The following is a 23,858-nucleotide window of genomic DNA, read 5'->3' on the forward strand; positions in this document are numbered from 1 at the left end:
CTCTCTTGGTAAGAGCATCTCATTGTTCCTCTCACCAGTCTTGTTGCCCTTCTCTATACTCGTTTTAACAACTCTACATCTTTCCTAAAATGAGGCTTCCAGATCTGTACACGGTACTCAAGGTGTGGCCTGACCATTGCCCTTTTACAAAGGGATAATCATCTTGTCTCTGCTAGCAAAATTCCTATATATCATTGACAGCTGACCGGGCTAGCTGGGTGGGTAAAGTGCCTGCCTGGCAACCCAAAGGTTGCGGGTTCGAATCCCGCCTCGGGCTTGGATCAAAGTACTGCAAAAACCTTGGGAGGTGCATTATGGCCACAGAAGCCGATGCTTCTGTGGCCATAATGCACCTCCCAATGAACTACCAAAAAAAAAAAAATATATATATATATATATCATTGACAAGACTCCATGACCAGCTGTGGCAGCCCATCTGCACTGCTCAGAAAACTTCATTACCATCCCAGGTCTTTTTGATTCTCCACTTCCCTGGATGTAGTACCACACAGTTGGTACATTTCTCTTGGGTTACTACTACCCATATGTTGTCTTTACTGTCATTAACAACCCTGCCAACCTTTGTATCATCAGGAAACTTGGACATTAAGCCTGATATATATCTGCAAAGAAAAGCAGAAAATATTCCTTTGCTTATATTAAAAGTAGAAAGAAAGGGCTGAATATATTGGACTACTTTATGTCAGTGAGTTAACTGTTGATGACACTCCTCATGCTACTGACAAATTGAATATGTATTATAGGTATTTCTACTGTAAAGAATGCAGAGCTGTTCTTTGCACTCTTTTCAGTGGAAGGAGGAAGTTGCACTCTTAAAAGTAGAAGGAAGGGATTGAATCACATTGGCCACTTGATGTTAAATGGGTTAACTGTTGATGACACTCAGGTCAGGTTGCTGAGCAATTGAATTGGTATTTTACATTCACACATGAGAAATTCTTTAGGAGAGGAAATGCCAGAGGTTTATCAAACTCTAATGGGGAGCTAAATAATTTCGTGAGAACTGAAAGGAGAGTGGAAGAGGAATTGTTGAAGCCAAACAAAAAAAAGGTGCCTGTGGTGGATTGAATTTATCCAGTTGTATTAAGGGAGGCAGCAAAGGAGGTAAGTAAACCCTTAGCCTTAATATGAGACTATTCTGGGATTCAGGAGAGGTTCTTGTGGACTGAAGGTGCAAATGTGTCCCCAATTTTTTTTTTTTTTTTTTGACTGATTCTATATAAGCTTGCTTTGTTGCATCATTTGCTCCCACTACTACTACAAGTACTGTAAGAGCTGCAGTGTATGTGAGAAGTCCTGCACTTGTATTGACCAACAAGTGCAGGAAATCAAAAATGTAACTCATATGCTTTCTTAATCACTGGAATAAATATTGTGTATTTGCAATTTTAGGCAAAATCCTCCACATATATAAATCTGAAGTTTGCTAACCCATTTATTAGATAAGTTGATAAATATTCAAATAGATAGAAACAATCAGCAATTCTAGTAGCAGAAGGCTACACATTCTAGTAGTGCAATTCAAGTAACTCAGACAAAAATGAAGAAGCGGCAGTGGTATGCCTTGGGATACCCAAAGTGCTTATACTTCTTCTATTCTTTATATGTATTTTAAAAATCTCCTTTAATATCATGTGTTCTTATAATAATAAATTTTGAATATTTTAGGTTATAATGGCAATCTTTGCATGTTAATTACTGACTTTGATATTTTACTGAAATTTGTATTTATTATTTCCCCAAAATAGAACATTAATGTATAGAGCTACTGACTTTGAGATTTTACTGAAACTTATATAAGTTTCAGTAAGTAAAATATTACTGAAATATAACATAAGTTTATGTTATATCAAGCAACACAGCGGCAACCCCCAAAGCAGAATGCCTTGTTCCCAAAGAAACTAGTTGTTGTAAGTGACTCATTTGTTAGGGAAACAGAGAACATATTGTGCAAAAAGGATAAATGGAACAGAACCAGGGTATGTCTGCCAGGGGGAAAAGGTTGATGATGATGTTGTAGGGCAGATATCATCCTTTAAGGGCACAAAGGGTGATATTGTTGTACACATTGGCACTAATGATATTAAGAGTAGGAGAGCGGCAGAATTACTTAAAAAGAGAGACTGCTTCTACAGGGATGGGATACACTTAAATAGAAAGGGTGCAAGAATATTAGCTGATGCAAATATTCTTCAGTTAGGTGGGTCAGAAAACTGCTAGCTTGGCCCCACAAGCTAGCAGATACAAGAACTAATAGATTAACAGCAGCTGCTGGCAGAGGTAAAAGAGATTCTTGCACTACTTCTATTGAAATGCAATTGAGCAGCAGCCTGGAAAGCAAAGCAATTGGAATTTCCAAGACTGCTGGGAGTAATAGTGGAACAAATAAATACATGTGCTGTGTTAGGGTAACTAAGAGTAAAAACAGGTGCATGTATACTTGCAGGTACACCAATGCTAGGAGTATAGTTAATAAATTCAATGAGCTTGAAGTGCTAGTCAAGACATCAAATGCAGATATTGTTGGGATATCAGAGACGTGGTGTCACACAGACATAAGCAGTGCAGAATTGGAATTTGGGGAGTACAATGTGTACAGAAAGAATAGACAGGACAGTAAGGGAGGTGGGTTATGCTGTTAGTTAAGAAACACATAAAATCTAAGGAAGTGCATCCAATTGATGTTGGTGTACAATGCAATGTTGAGTCTGAATAACATAAGCACTGGGAAAGGAAAAATGAGAGTGTGTGTGTTATAGGCCTAATGAATCTGATGAGTATAATGACCAATTGTGCAGAGAAATAGAGTGGGCCAGTAAATTAGTGTCTTATAATGGGGGATTTTAATTTCCCAGATATTGATTGGAATTTATGGGTTGGTCACTCACACACTAGCAAGTCTTTTGTGGATTTATTGGATGATTGTTTTCTACAGCAGCATGTTCGGGAGGCAACTAGAGGGAGTAATACTCTTGACATGATTATCAATAGTGATTCTTCATGCATCAAAAATCTTCACATAAAGGAACCACCAGGTGGCAGTGATCACAGTGTGCTCAAGTGGGATTTACTCAAAGAGGTAACTACCATCAAGGGTAAAGGGAAGGGTTTTTGCTTTCGTAAAGGAGACTACGGTGGTCTGAGACAGTATTTAAATTCTATACGGTGGGACCAACTGATGATGTTACCAACAGCAAATTCAAATTGGAAAGCATTCAAAGAATTAATCTTGGAAGCTACTAGGCTTTTCATACCAACAAAGAAATATTGTTCAAGATTTAGGCCTAAATGGATGTCAGATGAACTAATTAGACATTATTATTATTATTATAATTAGCCATATGGTGCAAGAAAGCCTGAGGCTTTTGCTGCACCAGCCAAAAAAAAAAAAAATTCTGAATTACCCCTGAGAGAGAGAGAGAGAGAGAGAGAGAGAGAGAGAGAGAGAGAGAGAGAGAGAAGGGGGGGGGTCAGAAATAGAAGGGAATCACCAAGAAAGAGAACAATGATGATATCCAGCTCAGGACCCTAAGTGTGCCAAGCCCATACTCACCAGATGTGAGCCCCTGGGGGTACATGTGACAGAAGAAAAATGCATGGGATACCTATAAATTAACATGTGACACAGAAGCCTGTGATAGATATAAGCTGGTCTGTAACCAAGTTGCAAAGGAGGTTAGGCAGGCGAAGGCAGATTACGAGAAATCTTTGGCAAAGAATGCAAAGAAAAACAGCAAAGAATTCTTTACTTATGTAAACTGCAGAAGGAAGGGGATGAATCAGATTGGTCCACTTGATATTGATGGTTCAACTGTTGATGATCCTGCTCAGGTAGCCAACAAACTAAATGAATATTTTGTATCTACATTCACACATGGTGGAGTTATTCAGGGAGGGGAATGCCAGAGATGTATTCAATTCTGACAGTAAGCTAGATAATCTTGTAATAACTGAGAGTAAAGAGAAGGGGAAATTGTTGAAGGTAAACACAAGAAAGGCACCTATGGTGGATGGAATCTATCCAGTTATATTAAAGAAGGTAGCAAAGGAAGTAAGCAAACCATTAGCCATAATTACGAGAGCTTCCCTGAACTCAGGGGAGATACCCATGGACTGGAGATGTGCAAATGTGACCCCAATCCACAAAGGAGGATCAAAGGGAGACAGATAATTACAAACCTGTTAGTTTAACTTCTGTTCCAGGGAAATTAATGGATGCACTGGTTAAAGAAACATTGCAGGATCATCTAGACAAGACTTCAGTTATTGCTCGCACACGGCATGGATTTGTTAAGGGGAAGTCTTGTTTGACTAATTTGATTGGATACTATGATGTAGTCACAAAGGAACTGGATGCAAAAAATAACTTTGATATCGTATATTTGGATCTTAGAAAAGCCTTTGATATTGTTGCACATGGAAGACTGCTGCACAAATTGGAGCAGCTTGGCATTGGTGGCAAATTGCTGCTATGGATAAAGGGATGGTTGACTGGGAGAAGACAGAGTAGCAATCAATGAACACTGCTCTTTGTGGACTAATGTTATTAGTGGAGTCCCTCAAGGTTCAGTATTGGATCCATAGTTGTTTTCTATATTCATAAATGATATTGATGATGGTATATCAGTCTTAATGTCCAAGTTTGCAGACAAAAGAAAAGTTGGCAGGGTTGTTAATGACACTAATGACAGTACAGTGCTGCAACAGGATATAGAAAAGTTGAGCAGATGGGCTGAGAGGTGGCAAATAAAGTTTAACCTTGGCAGGTGTAAAGTACTACATATGCGAAGCAGTAATCCCAAAGTAACTTATCAACTCTGTGGTACCACACTGACAGTGGTAGAGAATGAATAAGAACCTGGGGGTAATTGTGCAGGCAGATATGAAGTTTTCTGAGCAGTACAAACAGTCTGCAAGAGTAGCTCATGGTGTCTTATCAATGATATACAGTAATTTTTCTAGCAGGAATAAGGAGGTAATTATCCCCTTGTATAAGGCAATGTCAGGCCACACCTTGAGTACTGTATACAGGTCCGTAGGCCTCATTTCAAGAAGGATGTAGAGCTGCTGGAATGAGTTCAGAGAAGGGCAATGAATGGAACAAAGGGTTGCTCTTACAAAGAAAGGCTTAAGTTTTGAATTACAATGTCTGGAGACTAGGCACCTGCGAGGTGATCTGATTGAGGTGTATAAAGCCTTGAATGGTTTGAGCATGCTCAATGTAGATGGGATTATTCCTCTTGCTCAGAATAATCGTCTGAGAGGGCATAATTCAAATAGAGAGAGAAATAGACAATTGTATGATAGATGCACGGAAGTTTGCCTTTAGGCAGCGGGTGGTTGATTGCTGAAGCAAACTTCCATCTGTCGTAAAAGGTGATAGCTTAAATAGATTCAAGGCAGAACTAGACAAACATTTGGACAAGTGGATGGGTGAAATGAGAATTTTTTTTTTTTGTTTTTTTTTTTTTTTGGCTGATGCTATATAAGCTTGCTTTCTTGCATCATGTGCCTTTACTAATAATAATAATATGGGGTTCTGATTAGATGATTTTCACTCCACCATGTGGAGAATTTTAAAGAAACCCTAACTGTGCACCATTAATGAGATAAAATGTTCATCACATTAAGATATCCTACCAACATATATTACAGTGTTGCATATATTCACTTGACATTAAAAAAACACCTAATATACATAATTCATTCAAAACATTGAAGGAATAAATGAGGAAAGAGAAAAGTTGGTTCTATGATTTGGAAAGTTGGACAGGAAAAGGATGCTGACTGGTTGCAAAATTGCATTCAGACTGGTTTGGAGGGGGGTGGTGTTGGATTATAGGATTATAGAACCCAATTCAGAAGAACAGTACCCAAGGAAGTATCTAACAAAAAGGAAAGCAGTGGAGTCTAGAAGCTTAGATGTCCATGGTAGGATGGATTTGAGATTTGTACAGCGTGAGTAGCTGTTTAGGAGAAAAGTAATGCCTGAGCAAAAAAGAGAACCCAATTTTTATGATGCAGAGGAAGTAATATTTGTGATGTGATCTTGTCTAGAAATCTGAGTGATATCTGTCTTCAAAGATAAGCATAGGAGCAGAAGAATGCTTTTTGTGAGATATAAGATAGATTTAAGTTTTAGAAATATTGAAATTAACTAAATTGTTTTCGTCCTAAGGGGGAATTAACTGGAGATCAGAATTTAAGAAATTGGTAGTGGATATTCGAGAAAGTGAAGCTGTTTGTGTAGAGCAAGGTTTCTCAAACTGGAAGGTGGAATGCAATGTGCTGTCATCAGCAAAACTGTGGAGAGGATTTCTGGTCAATGTAAGAAGTTCATTAATATACAAAAGGAAAAGAGTAGGAAAGAACTGAACCTTCGGAAACACCAGCATTAGTGGAGAAGTTAGAAGACAGAGAGCCGTCTACCATCACCCTCAGCAAACAGTCAGAGAGAAAACTGTACCCCATTATAAAAACCACTTGGCAAACCATAAAATGGAAGCTTATTTAGAAGACCTTTATGCCAAACATGATCAAAAGCCTTTTGAGAACAAGTGGAGAAATACTATAAGGACCTGGAGCTTTCTTAGTATCAAGATTCGTCAAAATCCTTCTGACATCCTTTTTACAGAAGACCACAGGAGGCATTGAATGGGGTGTACTGGGAATGGTGGGAGGTGTTTTACCAAGATCATTAATACATGAGTTGGAAGAAAAATGGGAAGCTAGCAGGTCAGCTTTATCCTTGGCTGAAGTGATAACAGAACCATCCGGTTTGGACAGAGGTGGGAGCAGAGATGGGCAAAAGTTGTGGCCAATAGCTTTAGCAAAAGACTAGAATGCTCGGCTATCATTAGGGCAAGAAGCAAGTTTTCTACTCTTAGCCTGTTCAAACTCTAGTTTGGACTGATTAATAACTGCTTTACAATCGTTGCGAGCTTTGGTGTAGGCAGAAAATGAAACTGAAGAATTAGAAACAAGCCAATTACGATATGCAACATTCTTCTCTTGAACAGCCGTAGCACATTTACTGAAAAACCAAGGTTTAGATAAAGGACAAGATTTTAAAGTGGAGTGTGGGATAAAGGATTCCATTCCTGCAAGAATAATTTCGCTGACATGATCTGAGCAGACGTTGACATCAGAAGTTTTGAAACAGTAATCTGACCAAGGAAAAGAAGAAAAGAAATCTTGCAGGTCATCCCATTTTGCCTTCTTGTAATGCCAGACAACACGAGGTTGGGAATAGCCATGAGATAAAGGCTCCATTGGAGAAGAGACAATCACCAAGTTGTGATCTGAAGTGCCTAAAGGACCTCTCATTTCAACCATGTACTTAGAAGGGTTGTTTGTGAGAAAAAGATCAAGCTGTATGTTGGCTGTATGGTTAGGATTGCCCGGTATTCTTGTAGGTAAACGAATAATCTGTGCAAGGTCATTGGTAATTGCAAAAGCCTCAGCATTTCGACCAGCTGGGTCGGTGTGACTAGAAAATGGAAGCCAGCTGGGTCAGTGTGACTAGAAAATGGAAGCCAGCTGGAGTTGTATACATTAAAATCACCAAGGAAAATTACCTCACTGTTAGGAAAGTTGGACTGGAGAAAGTAAAGTTGCAAAGAGAGGAAGTCAAAGAGCTCCAAGTGATTAGTGGAGTTGGGAGAACAGTAGAGACAACAGATGAATTTGACACAATGAGGTAGAGAGATTTTAAGAAAGAGAAGATCAAAGAGAGGAGATTCCAAATTGCCAAGTCTCTGACAGGGAATATCGGAACGGACGTATGCACAAGTACCACTTTTGAGGCGAAAGGAATCATACAGCGAATAATTTGGGCATCTGAGATAAGCAGTAGTTGAATCAACTGATAACTGAGATTCTGTCAGAAAAAGTACATGGGGTTTGGCAGACTGCAAGTGGAAATGGACATCTTTGAGATTAGAATTGAGACCACGTATATTTCTGAAATGAATTAGGAAGTCCTTGGGAGGTTTAGATCTTTTCGCAGATAAGCTTGCTCTATTAGTTTGACAATTCATGCTGTAATATATAGCTAGCCCTAGATCACTTCCATTAATATACCCAAAGAAGTCTCCTGAACACAGAGCAGTGAAAAAAACACACAAACAATATCAGCCAAGTGCGCGCGCGCGCGCACACACACACACACACACACACACACACACACACAATGAATAGAGCAAGTTTTTTTTTTTTTTTCTTCACCGCCATAGAATGAGACCCAGGTTTTAATAACATATATGTTATTAAAACATCACCATTTCACATTGACACCTTTCTGTGACCTGTCTAATCTTCTGAAAACTTCCTCAAGGGCAGCATTAAACAACTTCGAAGATGTTTTGTCTCCTTGTCAAACTCCTTTTTCAATTTTAAATTTGCTACTGTCTTTGTCTAGTCTAATAAAGGAGGTAGCGTTCTCATATATTTTCTTCAAAATCATAATGTATGGGGTGTCTGTGCCTTGTCTTTCCAATGTCTGAAATATTGCCTTATTTCAGATCCATAGTTGAGAATCCTGTCCTAAAGCCAGCTTGCTCTTTCGGTTGATTTTCATCAAGTATACTTTCTACTCTGTTCGTAATTGACCCTTGTGAACAACTTGTAGATGTGGGACAACAAGCTAATTGGTCTATAATTTCCAATTTTTGATTTATCTCCTTTCTTATGCAGCAAAATTATGTTTGCATTATTCCACTTCTTAGACGTGACGCCTTTCCTATTGGGTGCTCTTACCAAACTTCCATTCTACAAATTGCAGTACTCAAAAACTAGTCATATGCGAGAAGACCTGATTACAGTGTTTAATGCTTTTACACATTCATTGCTACTTATATTAGTGAGGGTCCTTTCTGTGTGCATTTAGTCTAGCTTATAATTTTTTTTTTTTTTTTTTTTAGATTTTGATTCAATATCATTCTGCAATTAGATTTTTTCTCTAGGGTGCCGTAGCAAGTAGTTACTATCACTGTTTCCTAGAGTGATGATTCTTCAGATAAAATCACTTCCATATTACATGGAAGTGATTTTATCTGAAGAATCATCAATCTAGGAAACACCAGCATCTGTTGTGACACAAGTAATTATCTGACATCTGACACAAGTAATTATACACCTGTGAGTTCAACTTCTGTTCCAGGAAAATTAATGGAGGCACTGATTAAAGAAGCATTGCGGGATCATCTAGACAAGACTTCAGTTATAGCTCGGACACAGCATGGTTTTGTTAAGGGAAAGTCTTGCCTGACCAATTTGATTGGATACTATGATGCAGTCACAAAAGAACTGGATGCAGGGAATAACTTTGATATTATATATTTGGATCTTAGAAAGGCTTTTGATACTGTTGCACATGGAAGACTGCTGCACAAATCGGAGCAGTGTGGCATTGGAGGAAAATTGCTGCTATGGATAAAGGGATGGTTGAGTGGGAGAAGACAGAGAGTGGTAATCAATGGACACTGCTCATCATGGACTAATGTTATTAGTGGTGTCCCTCAGGGTTCAGTGTTGGGTCCATTATTGTTTTCTGTATTTATAAATGATATTGATGATGGTATATCAAGCTTAATGTCCAAGTTTGCAGATGATACAAAGGTTGGCAGGGTTGTTAAGGACACTAATGATAGTACGCTGCTGCAACAGGATCTGGAATGATTGAGCAGAGGCCCCGAGTGCCAAGCGTTTCTAGTGATCAGGCGATATCTCTGCGATTATAAAGCGATTTCTAAAGTGATAGTGATACACGTTTATAGAGTTTAAAGAAAATTCTCTATTGTACATATATATATATAGTTGCTGAAAAGTACCAGCACAAAGAATCCTAAGAAAGGAAAGACACCTTTCTTTTATTTATTTTCTAGTTTACTAACTACTAATCAACTTCCGCTTGGTCACTAGGTGGCACCGCTCCTGCCTCCCCGTGGCGGGGCCGGAAACCTGGGAGGAAAAGCTCTCACTCCCAGGGCTAAAAGGAGCAAACATGAATGATCCAAACATCACAACCACAGATCCCAAAGATCCGACTCCTTTGAGTCGGAAAAATGAGGATAATGAGACAAATGTTACCAAAAGACAAAAAAAGGAGATAACATCGCTTCATGCACCTACCTTTCTAGTCCTCCACTCAACATCAGAACAGCCATTGGGAAAACTGTCGCCATTTGTAATACAAAAATGCCTAGAAAGTGTAGCTGGAACACCAAAAAATGTCAAGAGACTGAAATCAGGCGACATTTTAGTCGAGACAGCCAGTGCCAAACATGCAGAAAGACTGCTTCAGATGAGAACTTTTGGAGGGATCCCAGTAGCAGTCTCTCCCCATAACAGCCTAAACACATCAAAAGGAGTAATTTCTGAATGGGACCTTATTAGTGTCTCAGAAGAAGAAATTAAAAATGAGCTAGAAGATCAAGGCGTCATTGCGGTGAGAAGGATTAATGTTACTAGAGATGGTATACTTACTCCAACTAGAAATTTGATACTGACCTTTAACACTCCCAAACCACCTACATCGGTAAAGGCCGGGTACCTAAATTGTAACATCAGACCATACATTCCGAATCCTCTCCGCTGCTTTAAATGCCAAAAGTATGGTCATTCACAAATGGCATGCCGTGGAGTCCCTATCTGTTCCAACTGTGGATCTCAAGATCATACCAATCAGAACTGTCCAGCCGAGCAACCAAAGTGTCCAAATTGTAAGGGGGATCATTCCGCCTATTCTAAGAACTGCGAATTCTGGAAAAGAGAAAAGCAGATTCAACGATATAAAGTAGAACACTCCGTAACATACCAAGAAGCTAAGAGAACTGTACTCCCGACTATTTTAAACAGACCTTCCTATGCACAGGTCATAAAGAAATGGCGTACAATAGAGACGCAAACAGATTTCACGATTCCCCCAAAGAAGTCTATTTCAGACTGGGCACGAGGTCTACTTCTCACATCCCAGCCAAAACAAAAAGAGAAAGTCACAAACACACCACTATCTGTACCTCCGAATGCAAAACACACAGAAACAAAAGCCACAGAAAAACGTAATGTCATAAGCCAGAAGCCAACAGAACAAATGGATACAGAATTGACCAATCAAGCAGAGGAATCAGTACTAGAGATTTTTGCGGAAGAAGAGATGGATACCGGCAAACCATATTTTCCAAAGGAAAAACATAAACTTGAAAAGCTTAAAGCAACAGCTAAGAAACAGTCTGACACTTTCTCGAAAACCAAATAATGGGGATTATAATCCAATGGAACTGCAGAGGTTTCCGCACTAATATACATGATATATATGATCTGATTGCACAGCATACCCCGCTGTGTCTTTGCCTGCAAGAAACGTATCTCAGACCTCAAGACTCTCCCACAGTAAAGAACTATATCACATACCGTAAAGACAGAGTAACAGGTGGCACGACCCATGGTGGTGTGGCAATTTTGGTAAAATCACACATTCCTTCCCAAGTTCTTCCACTAAACACAACCCTTGAGGCGGTTGCAGTACGCATAGCCATTAAATCTCTCATAACCATTATAACAATTTACGTTCCCCCAAACCAAGAATTACAACAACAAGACTTGGAAGATATATTAACTCAGTTACCTCCACCCTACTGTATACTGGGAGACCTCAATGGACACAGTCCTATGTGGGGAAACACAGCCATAGACCGGAGAGGAAAACAGATCGAAAAATGGATAGAACAGAATGACTTAACCCTGTTGAATGATGGCACACATACATACATGCATCTTCCATCGGGAAACAGCACAGCTATTGACCTATCATTATGCTCTCCAACATTATTTCCAATACTTGATTGGTCTGTACACAGAGATCCTCTCAGCAGCGATCACTATCCAATAATCATTTCCATGATATCAGGAACCACATGTCAGTCACGTAGAAATCCCAAATGGAAAGTAAATGAAGCAGATTGGGAACAGTATAAATCCATTGTAAAATTAGATGCAGATATTATCAAGCAAAAGCCTTTAGATGCAGCAGTACAATATGTAACAAATAAACTAATCCAAGCTGCTGAGCAGACTATTCCAAAAACATCACCACACCTTCCAAGACATCCAAAACCATGGTGGAATGAAGAATGTTCACACGCTAAAAGAGAGAGAATTAAAACCTGGAATAATTTCCGAAGATGTCCCACTACAGAGAACCTAGTATTATTCAAAAAGGCACGAGCGCGAGCCAGGTACGTTAGAAGAGCCAGTAGCAAAGCATCCTGGATAAAATTTGCATCCACTTTAACAAGTCCCACACCATCTCAAACTGTCTGGAATAAAATCAGAAAAATGAATGGCAGATACCAGATTAATCCACCCCCAATCCTAAACTGGAATGGACAAATCACCGCACAGCCTTCAGAAATAGCCAATGCACTGGGTGAAACCTTTGCCAAAACATCAGCAACCACATCATATACTCCTAATTTTCAAACATACAAGGCAAGAATAGAAAAACACAAACTGAATTTTTCCACAAGAAATGACGAACAGTACAACCTTCCGTTAACTTTCCATGAATTAAAAACAGCTCTGTCGCAGACAAAGCAAAGCGCTGTAGGACCAGACCAAATTCACTACATGATGATAAAGGAACTTGACCACCAATCCCAAATGGCATTACTTGAACTGTTCAACAAAATCTTTCTAGAAAACCAGTTTCCACATAGTTGGCATCATGCAATAATTCTGGCCTTCCCAAAACCGGGAAAGGATCTTTCCAATCCACGCAACTACCGTCCAATTGCTTTAACAAGTTGCCTAGGCAAAGTTATGGAAAAAATCATCAACGCTCGTTTAATGTGGTATCTGAACAGTAATAATCTTCTCGACCCGGCACAGCATGGTTTCAGGAAAAATCGCTCAACACTAGACCTACTTATAAAACTAGAAAACAGTATACGGAATGCCTTCATCCGCAAGGAACATCACGTCATGATCTGCTTTGATATAGAAAAAGCTTACGATACGGCATGGCGTTATGGAATCCTACAAAACCTACACCTCCTTGGTTTACGTGGACATCTTCCTAAATATATCCAAAATTTCTTGCAACACAGGACATTCCAAGTTAGGCTGCAGACAATCCTTTCAAAGGTTTTCATCCAAGAAGAAGGAGTGCCTCAGGGGTCTGTGCTTAGCACTACCCTGTTCGCTATTAAAATAAATACAATAACCGAGCACATTCCAAGAATCGTTGACGCTGCTTTATACGTTGACGATTTCAGCATTTCCTATCACTCTCAGAATATGCGAAGTATAGAACGTCAGCTACAAGGAACAATAAACAAAATAAGCAAATGGGCTCAAACAAATGGCTTCCGGATTTCCACACAAAAAACTGCGTGTATACACTTCTGTAGAAAACGAAACCTACACCCTGATCCCGAATTGAAACTTGACGGACATATTATCCCAGTAATACCAAGCATAAGATTCTTAGGACTTCTTTTGGATAAGAAACTAACATTCCTTGATCACATTAAACAACTCAGGCTTTCTTGCTTAAAGAAATTAAACATTCTCAAAGTTCTTTCCGCAACAACTTGGGGAGCAGATCGATATACACTTCTCAAACTTTATCGATCTATAGTTCGTGCTAAACTAGATTATGGAGCAGCTGTTTACGACTCGGCTAAACCAAGTGCTTTGAGATGGTTAGACCCCATACACCACAGTGCACTCCGTATAGCACTCGGCGCTTTTCGAACTTCACCTGTACAAAGCCTTTATGCAGAAGCCCATGAACCTTCATTACAGCTTAGACGACAGAACTTGTTATTGCACTATGCCGTCAAGATAAAATCTATCAGTGATCATCCAAATAGAGACTTTCTGTTTTCATATAACTGGGAAAACATATACCAAGCCCATCCACGGATGAATCGACCTGCCAACATCCGTCTGAAAGATTTACTGCTAAGCCGAGAGCTTGATTATGACAACGTGGCTACTGCAATTGCACAGACCATTCCACCATGGTGCATAGTTCAACCCATATATGATATGTATTTTCAAACCTGGGGGAAAAACACTCTATCCAGAAAAAACTACCAGCAGTTATATGCAGCATACAAAGAACAATATCCAAATCACACTTTCATATATACAGATGGGTCTAAATCAGAGACTTGTGCAGGAGCTGCAATTCATTTTGAGGATCGTACCTTCATCCAACAACTCCCAAAAGAATGCAGTATTTTTACTGCTGAATTACAAGCCATTTCAATGGCTATAAACCACATCAAACATAAACAGATAGCAAACAGCATTATTTTCACGGACTCGCTTAGCTCTGTTACTGCCTTGCAGAACGCAAATACCAAAGGACATCCAATCCTACAACATATCCAATTTTCAGTATCAAAGGTATTACAAAGAAAGCACAATATCAGATTCTGCTGGATCCCAGGCCACACAGGAATAACTGGAAACGAAAGAGCAGACAAAGCAGCAAAAGAAGCTTCCACATCTGATTATGCCTTTCATACAATGCCATATACAGATTACAAATCCTTGATCCACCAAAGCAGTATAAAACAATGGCAAAAACACTGGCTAGATCAGACTAACAACAAACTTCGCCTAATAAAAGAAACACTTCGACCATGGTCTACTAGCTTCCGATCGAATAGACAGGAAGAAGTGATCCTCGCTCGATTGCGAATCGGGCATACACATATGACACACTGTTACCTACTCAGAGGTGAAGATCCCCCTCAATGCCAAAACTGTCAAGTTCCGCTGACTATACATCACTTCATGGTGAACTGCCCAAAATTTCATAGAGAACGTCAAAGAGCCTTTCAATCAATAATGAATAAACAAAACAATCTCATGCTTAAAACAATTTTAGATGACCGGCCAAATATAACCGAAGTTTTCTCCTTCCTCAAGTTAACTGGATACTTTCAAAACATATAAAATTAAAAGTACACCTTTTATAGAGAAACTACACAATATATATAGCAAAGTCTTGGTTCTGCCATAAACCACAAGTAAAGTGAAAAAATGCTGATATACAAAACTCTCCTACCTAGGCTAGGCGCATTATAGCCTAAGCTGCTCTTGCGCCAATAGCTTTCAAATAACAACAACGATTGAGCAGATGGGCTGAGAGGTGGCAAATGAAGTTTAACATTGACAAATGTTAAGTACTACGTATGGCAACCAGCAACCCCAGAGCAACGTATCAACTCTGTGGTACTACACTGACAGTGGTAGAGAATGAAAAAGGACCTGGGAGTAATTGTGGAGGCAGATATGAAGTTCTCTGAGCAGTGCAGACAGGCTGCAAGAGTAGCTCATGGTGTCTTGTCAATGATATACAGGAATTTTTCTAGCAGGGATAAGGAGGTGATTATTCCCTTGTATAAGGCAACGGTCAGGCCACACCTTGAGTACTGTATACAGGTCTGGAGGCCTCATTTCAAGAAGGATGTAGAGCTGCTGGAACGAGTACAGAGAAGGGCAGCAAAATTAGTGATTGGAATAAAGGGTTGCTCTTATGAAGAAAGACTTAAGTTCTGTAAATTACAGTGTCTGGAGACTAGGCACTGGCGAGGTGATCTGATAGATGGTAAAAGCCTTGAATGGTTTGAGCATGCTCAATGCCGATGGGATTCTTCCTCTTGCTCAGAATAATCACCTGAGAGGGCATAAATTCAGATTGAGGAAAGACAGATGTAGGATAGATGTGTGGAAATTTGCCTTTTGCCAGCAAGTAGTTGGTTGGTGGAACAGACTTCCGTCCCTTGTTGTGGAAATTGATAGCCTAAATAAATTTTAGGCTCAGCTGGACAGGTATTTCGAACGAACGGAGCGGTGAAATAGAAGTGTTTTTTTTTTTTTTTTTTGTTTTTTTTTTTTTGGCTAATGCATAAACTTGCTTTCTTGCATCATATGCCTCTACTAATGCTAATGCTAATATGATTCAGAATCAGCATCACTTGAATAGAATTCTGTTTCAATAACAATGACATATTATAAAGAGTTGATTCAATGTTATCAGCTTTGATATATCGTCCATCCTTGTTCCTTTTCAGTTCTGATATCCCAGGCTATGGGTTCATTATAACGTTTTAGGGTGAAATTTTTTAGGAAAACATTTTTTGCACTAAATTTTATCAATAGACCCACACACTACGGATGATATTTTGTTTTTCACAAACTAAGAATTAAAATTCAGCAAGCATCATCTTCAAAATATTTTGTCTTTTCTTCTTTTGGAAAATACTAAACTAGATAAAATAACTTCAACATAAGCAAAGAACCTATGAAACTGTGAACCTAGTATACAGCTTTTATAAAGTTCTCTATACAGTGATTAATGTAAAACAAAATCTGAGCCGTGATGCAAATATAGTCCATGGTTCAAGTGGTGTGCAAATATTGGGCAGTTGTTCATTTCATGTGTTTTTCCTTTTACAGCACTCGTTTATTGACTGCAATTGAATGGATATGTACTTGTATTAAAGCACAACTTTTACAGTTCATTTTGACACAGGTTTGCTTTCTGACAGCAAACATGTTAAATTAATTGAATAAACTAAATGATGATGACATTCTTACTCTTTCTCAGACAACATACACTGTAAGGACATAATTCATGGGATACCTGGTTCCTGGGCAACGTGATGCTGTCACCCCTCTCGCTAGCAGACGAACCCACCACTTGGCAGGTATATAGATACACTGCATTCACTAGACAGTAATTCGATGTCAGTATGGATAAACATCATGAGTTAACCAACTTTGAAAGATGGATGATAGTGGGTGCCTGACGCATGGGTCACTCTATCACAGAGGTGGTACAGAAATTGCACTATCCCTATTCGACAGTATCAAGAGGGTATCGGGCACCTCCGCAGCCAGGTGGGAAGGAGCAGCAGTGCGTAGCACGTTTCTTGATTAGACCGGGTTTCGAGCCTGTCACCACCATATACGGAAGATGTGGAAAGGTCAAGGGAATGACCACTGCATATTCCCAGAGCAATATGGCCTTAGTTGCTAATGCTCCTAAAAAAACCAAATAACAAACAAACAAGAGGGTATCGGGGAAAATGGCATTTTTGGAATAACATCTCATTGTCGACAGCGCTGTAGGCAGAGAAAGGTGTTGGGTGGATGTGGCTGTCACCATCTGTCTCGCATTGTTTCAGCCAACCAGAGAACAACAGTGGCACAAATCACTGCCGACTTCAATGAGGGTGCCAGAAACATTTCCCCCTATCCCATCAAGCAATCATTAGTCACAGTAGGTTATGGGAGCTGCCAGCCCACCAGATTCCCATTGCTAACACCACAATGCAGGACTCTACACCTCAGCTGGGCAAAAGAACATCGGCACCAGAACTAGTGGACTCAACGCCTTGCCGTGTGACTGCCCTTATCCAGGTGAAAGGTGGGCCTACTCATTACTAGGTAGATATCCCATGATTTCCTTCCACTCAGTGTACATCAAGTACATAGTACATAATTATGAGATCATCCTTGGACTCGGGGGAGGTTCCCACGGACTGGAGATGTGCAAATGTATCCCCAATTCACAAAGGGTGACACGAGTAATTACAGACCAGTTAGTTTAACTTCTGTTCTGGGTAAAATAATGGAGTCACTGGTTAAAGATGCATTGCAGGATCATCTAGAAGTGGCAACTGAAGTTTAACCTTGACAAATGCAAAGTACTGCATATGGGTAGAAGTAACCCCAGAGAAACGTACCAACTGTGTGGTACTACACTTAAGGTGGTAGAAAACGAAAAAGACCTGAGAGTAATTGTGCAGGCAGATATGAAGTTTTCAGAGCAATGCAAACAGGCTGCCAGGGCAGGTCATGGGGTTTTGTCAATGATATATAGGAATTTTGCTAGCAGGGAAAAGGAGGTGATTATCCCTCTGTATAAGGCAATGGTCAGGCCACGCCTTGAGTACTGCATACAGGTCTGGAGGCCTCATTTTAGGAAGCATGTCGATTTGCTTGAGCGTGTACAGAGAAGGGCAACAAGATTGGTGAGGGGAATGAAGGGATCCTCTTCCCAAGAGAGGCTTAAGTTCTGCAAATTGCAGTGGCTGGAGACTAGGCACCTGCGCGGTGATCTGGTTTGAGGTGTATAAGGCCTTGAATGGGTTGAGCACGCTGAATTCTGATGGGATCCTTCCACTTGTTCAGATTACGAACCTAAGGGGGCATAAATTCAAATTAAGAAAATACAGATGTAGAATAGATGTGTGGAAATTTGCCTTTAGCCAGCGGGTGGTTAATTGCTGGAACAAACTTCCATCTGTCGTTGTGGAAGTTGATAGGTTGAATAAATTTAAGGAGGAACTGGACCGGCATTTGGAGGGAATGGTGTGTGTTTTTTTTTTTTTTTTTTTTTTTTGGCTGATGCTACACGTGCTTTCTTGCATCGCATGCTACTACTACTACATCAGTGAACATAAACTTAAATTGAAAAGGCATGGCTGCAGGATAGATAGGTTAAAATTTGTTTTCATCTGGAGAGTAATTGATTGTTGGAACAAAGCACCATCTTGTTTTGAAAGTGGTTAATTTGAATAAATTTAAGAAAAAATTCGACAAATTACTAGGGGCCAGATTGAGTAAGTTTTTTTTTTTTTTTCTGGTTGATTCTGTATAATCTCGCTTTCTTGTATCATTTTTCACTATATAGTAATGCTAGGAGATTGAATTTATCGAGATGTAAATTACTGAACACGATTTGAACAGTTAATTTAAATGTCTTAAATAATGGGCACGAAATTAACTAAGATTTTAATAATGCATTAACTTCATTGTGTACTGACACGTGCGCGCGTGTTTGTGTATGTGTCAGAATATAAATTATAAGGCTAAAACTTTTGAATACTTGTATCAAGCAAGTTTTGCTTTTGTTATATATATAAAACGAAAGTAAACAAAAGTAAATGCAAAAATACTTAAATTACAGGAAGCTTACCATATTGCTGTATTGTTAATAAGTTGTTTAACCTTGTAGATAATGGGCCTTGAGGGTTTTGTACCCCTTGAATGTTGTCGATTAGTGAAGTATGATGAATTCCATGATTCCTTAGATTGTTCCTATGAAGATATTGATGACCAGCCAATGGGCGAGTTGCTGGGTGGTGTGAAATCCAGCTACAAATTTGATCTGTTATTGGAGACAAAAAAGCTTGAAGAAAAATTTCAAGTTTATAGACCAGGTGGTAAGTCAAGTTTAAATTTAATAATGATGAAGTTTGTAAAGAAAGTTTTAAAGCAGTTACTTAAGTAACAGAATTTTGGGGTTACTTTTAATTTCTAAAGGTTTTTCTTTTGGTGTTGGATTAGTCAAATAGAAGCATTCAGATTTCATCCCCAGAGACTTAAGTTGTCCATCCCACAAAATTGTTGAACCAACCTTAAAACAAAAGTTACGGACACAGTTTACTTTGATTTAATATGAAAATCAAAACAGCCCAACTCATAAAATTACAAAATATTGGAACTTGACTAAACTGTTAATTATAACATAACCCTCCCTCACACACACACACACACACACACACACACACACACACACACACACACACACACACACACACACACACACACACAAACACACACTTAAAATACCTAGGGGTGAGAAGGAATATAGGATAAGCAAATGGAAAAATAAAATGGGCATGACTACAGCCAAGGATTCAGGATGAAAGTTCAGAGTTACCCATGCCGCACGCACATTCAGATCCATGAAATACAGTATAACTCTTGTCTCTCTTGTAAACCCTTCTGACTTTATGGCAATTATAAAGGAAAAATTAATTTACTTAATGTTTTGTTTTTTCTAATGATAGTCTCAAGCATGAACAATAAGTATTGGAACCTTAGACGTTAGAGTTCAGAATTCATGAAAAAATTCTTTTAGCTTTTCATTCGGTATATGTGTTAATTCATCATTTAATTCTTCTTACATTTCTCTACATTTTGATATAACGTTACATTTCAGCTAAATTCTTTCCAATGGACTTTGCCCTTATCTTTCAATTTTCAATTTTCAATTGTAAACTAATACTCATAGGAGCTTATAATTATAAACAAAAACAAGGTTGCAAATTTATTATTTAATTTTAATAAGTAACAAGTCAGAAGGTCTCTTCGCTCCCTTCTGCCTTGTGTCACACAATTGTTTTTATTGGGGGAAACCCCCCACACCCCATTCTTTAGCATTTTTGATTCGTTTTCTGTTAATACAAAGAGATTTTTAAGCTGCCTTCAATTGTCCATGCGAAAAACATGGTGGTATTAAGTCAACCCCAACCTTAGATAATGTTTGCCCTTGACTTTTGTTATTGTCATTCTAAAAGCCAATTTCACAGGAAACTGTGTTCATTGAAAATTGAAGTTGTATTCCCTTTTGTTTGAATACATATAAATCTGGGGAATATATGCTTTCGATCTAGCTCTGTCACCTGTGATGTGTTTACTAAACAAACATTTCTCCCTTATTTCCACTACACGTAGTCTTGTGATATAAAAGTAGTCTTTCATTTTTCTTATCTTTCCTTTCTTAATTGTGAAGCCTTTAACTTATTATTTTCATATTTTTCAATAATCGCTTTGTTTTCTTCGATATCAGGATTTTTAAGTGCTGCTTCATACTCAAGATCTTTTCTTTTCTTCTCAGCCTTTCTGATATGATCTTTCTGTTTTCTATTACTGCCATTATTAACAACATTGCTAATATCTTAAGAAACTTTTGAAAAAATTGAATCATTGCATTGAGACAAATAGAATTCTAAAAATTAAAAGCACTATAAATATTCTTTTATATATAGAAAAATTTAAAGACTAAAAAATTAAAAGTTAGTAAAAGCATCTTTGAGAGAGTGATTGACCTGTCAGTCACTTTGTTGTAGTATGATGCAATAGCAGTTAGCCCAGCTTTGCAGAAAGCAAAAAGTGTGCCCGTGAAAAAAAGCAAAATATTCTTTTATTTAATAAATAACGGTATTAATAAGTATTAATAGTAGCAGTATTAATAAGTAACAGCATTTATTGATTTGTTTTCTGTTAATATAAAGATATTTTTAGCTGCCTTGTTGGCCATGCGAAAAACATGGTGATATTAAGTCGACCCCAACCTTAGATAATCGTTACCCTCGACCTTTGTTTATTGTGCACGTGAAAAAGCAAAATATTCTTTTATTTAATAAGTAACAGTATTAGCCATCTTATACTGGGTACTTGCTTAATTGCTAATGTGGCAAATGCTACTTGAGGAAAGATGGTTGCGAATGGGAAGTATTGGTTGTTTTTTTTTCTCTGATGCATATAAGCTTTGATTTCCAGCTGTGATCACAGCTGAAAACTTGATATATAAATATTTAAACATGCTAGTGACACTTTGGCTGCTTGATTGTGGTGGTAGGGGGAACAACATAGGCCAATAGTAGTACTACTACTACTCATGTGGAAATCATGTCAGAAAGCAAGCTTATATGCATCAGAGATAAAACAACTAATACTTCCCATTAGCAACCATCCTTCCTCAATTTCAATTTATGCCCCCTTTTGTGTAGTCTGAACAAGAGAAGGATTCCATCAGCTTACTATCATTGAGCTTACTCAATCCATTAAAGGCCTTAAAATTCTTGATCAGATCTCTTTGCAGGTGCCTAGTCTCCAGCCACTGCATTTTAAAAAACTGAAGCCTTTCTTGGTGAGAACATCCTTTTGCTTCCCTCACTAATCTTGTTACTCTTCTCTACACCCATTCAAATAGATCCATATCCTTCCAAAACAAGGCATCCCAACCTATATGCATATTCAAAATGTGGCCTAACCATTGTTTTATACAATGGGATAATCACTTCCCTATCCCTTCTGACAAAATGCCTGTATATCATTGGAAAAACTCCATAAGCTATCCTGGCAGCTTGTCTGCACTGCTCAGTCATATCTGAATGCACGATTAACCCCAGGTCTTTTTCATTTTCTACTGTTCTGAGTGTGGTACAACACAGCTATATTGACCTGGGATTACTGCTCCCCCATATGAATTACCATGCATTTGTCAATATTAAACTTCAATTGCCACTTCTCAGCCCATCTGCCTAAATTAACTTGTTCAATTTCATACCCTGATTACTGGCATTAACTACTCTACCAACAATCATATCATCTGCAGACTTAGACATTAAGCCTGATATGCCTTCATCAATATCATTAAATAAATATAGAAACGACAATGGGCACAGCACTGAGCCCTGAGAGGGGAGGACTCTGTAAAAAGATTTGTCCAAGAAGAGCTATGCTAGTTGATGACCACTCTGTCTTCTCCCACTCGAGCAACTCTTTATCCATATCATTTACTTGCCCTTAATGCCAGACTGCTCCAATCTATATAGCAGTGTTTTACATGCAACTATATCAAAAGCTTTTCTAAAATCTAAGTATATGATGTCAAAATTACTTTTTGCATCTGGTTCCTTTTCTACTGTGTCATAGTATGCAATCTGATTGGTCAGTCAAGATGACCTGCATTACTTCTTTAGTGAGTGACTCCATTATTTTCCCTGGAACAGGTCAGAAGTCAAACTAGCAGGTTTGCTATTACTCGTGTCTCCCTTTTGAATTGGGGATAAATTTACACACCTCCTGTCTATAGGGATCTCTCCTGAATCCAAGGATGTTCTCTAATCATGGCTAATGGTTTGCTTATCTCTTTTGTCACCTCCTTTAATATAACTGGACAGCTTCCATCCATCCCAGGTGCCTTTCTTTTTTTTTTTACATTTATCTTCAACAATTTCTCCTTAACTTTCCCCTCAGTTATCACAAAATCATTCAGCTCCCCACCAGAATTAGAATCTGTTCTGATATCTCCATTCCCAAAAAATTCCTCATATATGAATTTAAATGCAACATATCCATTCAGTTTGTCTGCAGCCTTAGCAGGATTATCAGCACTTAATCCATTCATATCTAGTGGACCAATGTGATTCAACCCCTTTCTTCTACTATTTAAAAAAATAAAGAAACTTTGATTGCCTAACCTCCTTTGTGACTTGATTGTAGACTGAAATAATGATAACAAAGTAATTATAAATACTTTGTAGCTTTTGAGACAATCATGTCTCTTTCTCAACAAATTTGAACTTAACGGATACAGTTATGCGTGCAGTAAGGTGTGTGAAGGCACGATATTGATTAAACTGGTGTTCATTGTTGCTGCACGGACATGCGCAGTTTTCCTCCAGTGCTTGTCGAGGCATAAAACGGTTGTCTCTAAGATGGGGTGCAGTCTCATGCCTTTGCAGCGGTTCATGGCTCTCGAATTGCTCAATATATTGAGTGGCCCATTTGTCGTTGATTGTAGACTGTTTTATATCTAATATGGTCATCTGTATCACCTGATAATTTATATTCATCCCATGCATTTTTCTTCACTGCTATGAGTCATCAGTTCGTGTGTCATCCATTTAGGTCTATGCTTTGATCTGTGCCTTGATCTCTTGGTATAAAAACCCTAGCAGCTTCTATGAAAACAACCCTGAATGTTTCCAATTAACAGTTTGCTGTTGGTCACTTCATCAGTTAATCCCACTGCATAGAATTTAAAAACTAAGGCTGCTGTAGTCACCCTTATGAAAGAAAAGCCATTTCCCTTGCACTTCAGAATAGTTACACCTTTAAATAAATCCTACATCAGTACATTGTCATCACTGCCACTAGTTAGTTTTTTCTCTGCAGATTGCTAATGCATGAAAGGTCACTGTTAATAATCAGACAAGAGTATTGCTTTCTCAGGT

At 38.6% G+C, this 23,858-nt stretch overlaps 1 protein-coding gene across 3 annotated transcripts in view; it reads left to right on the forward strand.

Moving 5' to 3' along the window:
• LOC150074989 (ubiquitin carboxyl-terminal hydrolase 47-like) overlaps positions 1-23,858 on the forward strand; it is a 486,634-nt gene that overhangs the window by 323,084 nt on the left and 139,692 nt on the right. For all 3 annotated transcript variants that reach the window (XM_090388947.1, XM_090388945.1, XM_090388946.1), the window contains exon 20: positions 19,064-19,271. In XM_090388947.1, the coding sequence (XP_090245073.1) occupies positions 19,064-19,271 (208 nt within the window). The remainder of the gene's footprint in view (positions 1-19,063; positions 19,272-23,858) is intronic.

The sequence above is a fragment of the Mastigoproctus giganteus genome, chromosome 14 (genome assembly GCF_048544385.1).
Source record: "Mastigoproctus giganteus isolate SK-2022 chromosome 14, ASM4854438v1, whole genome shotgun sequence".
NCBI classification, from domain to species: domain Eukaryota; kingdom Metazoa; phylum Arthropoda; class Arachnida; order Uropygi; family Thelyphonidae; genus Mastigoproctus; species Mastigoproctus giganteus.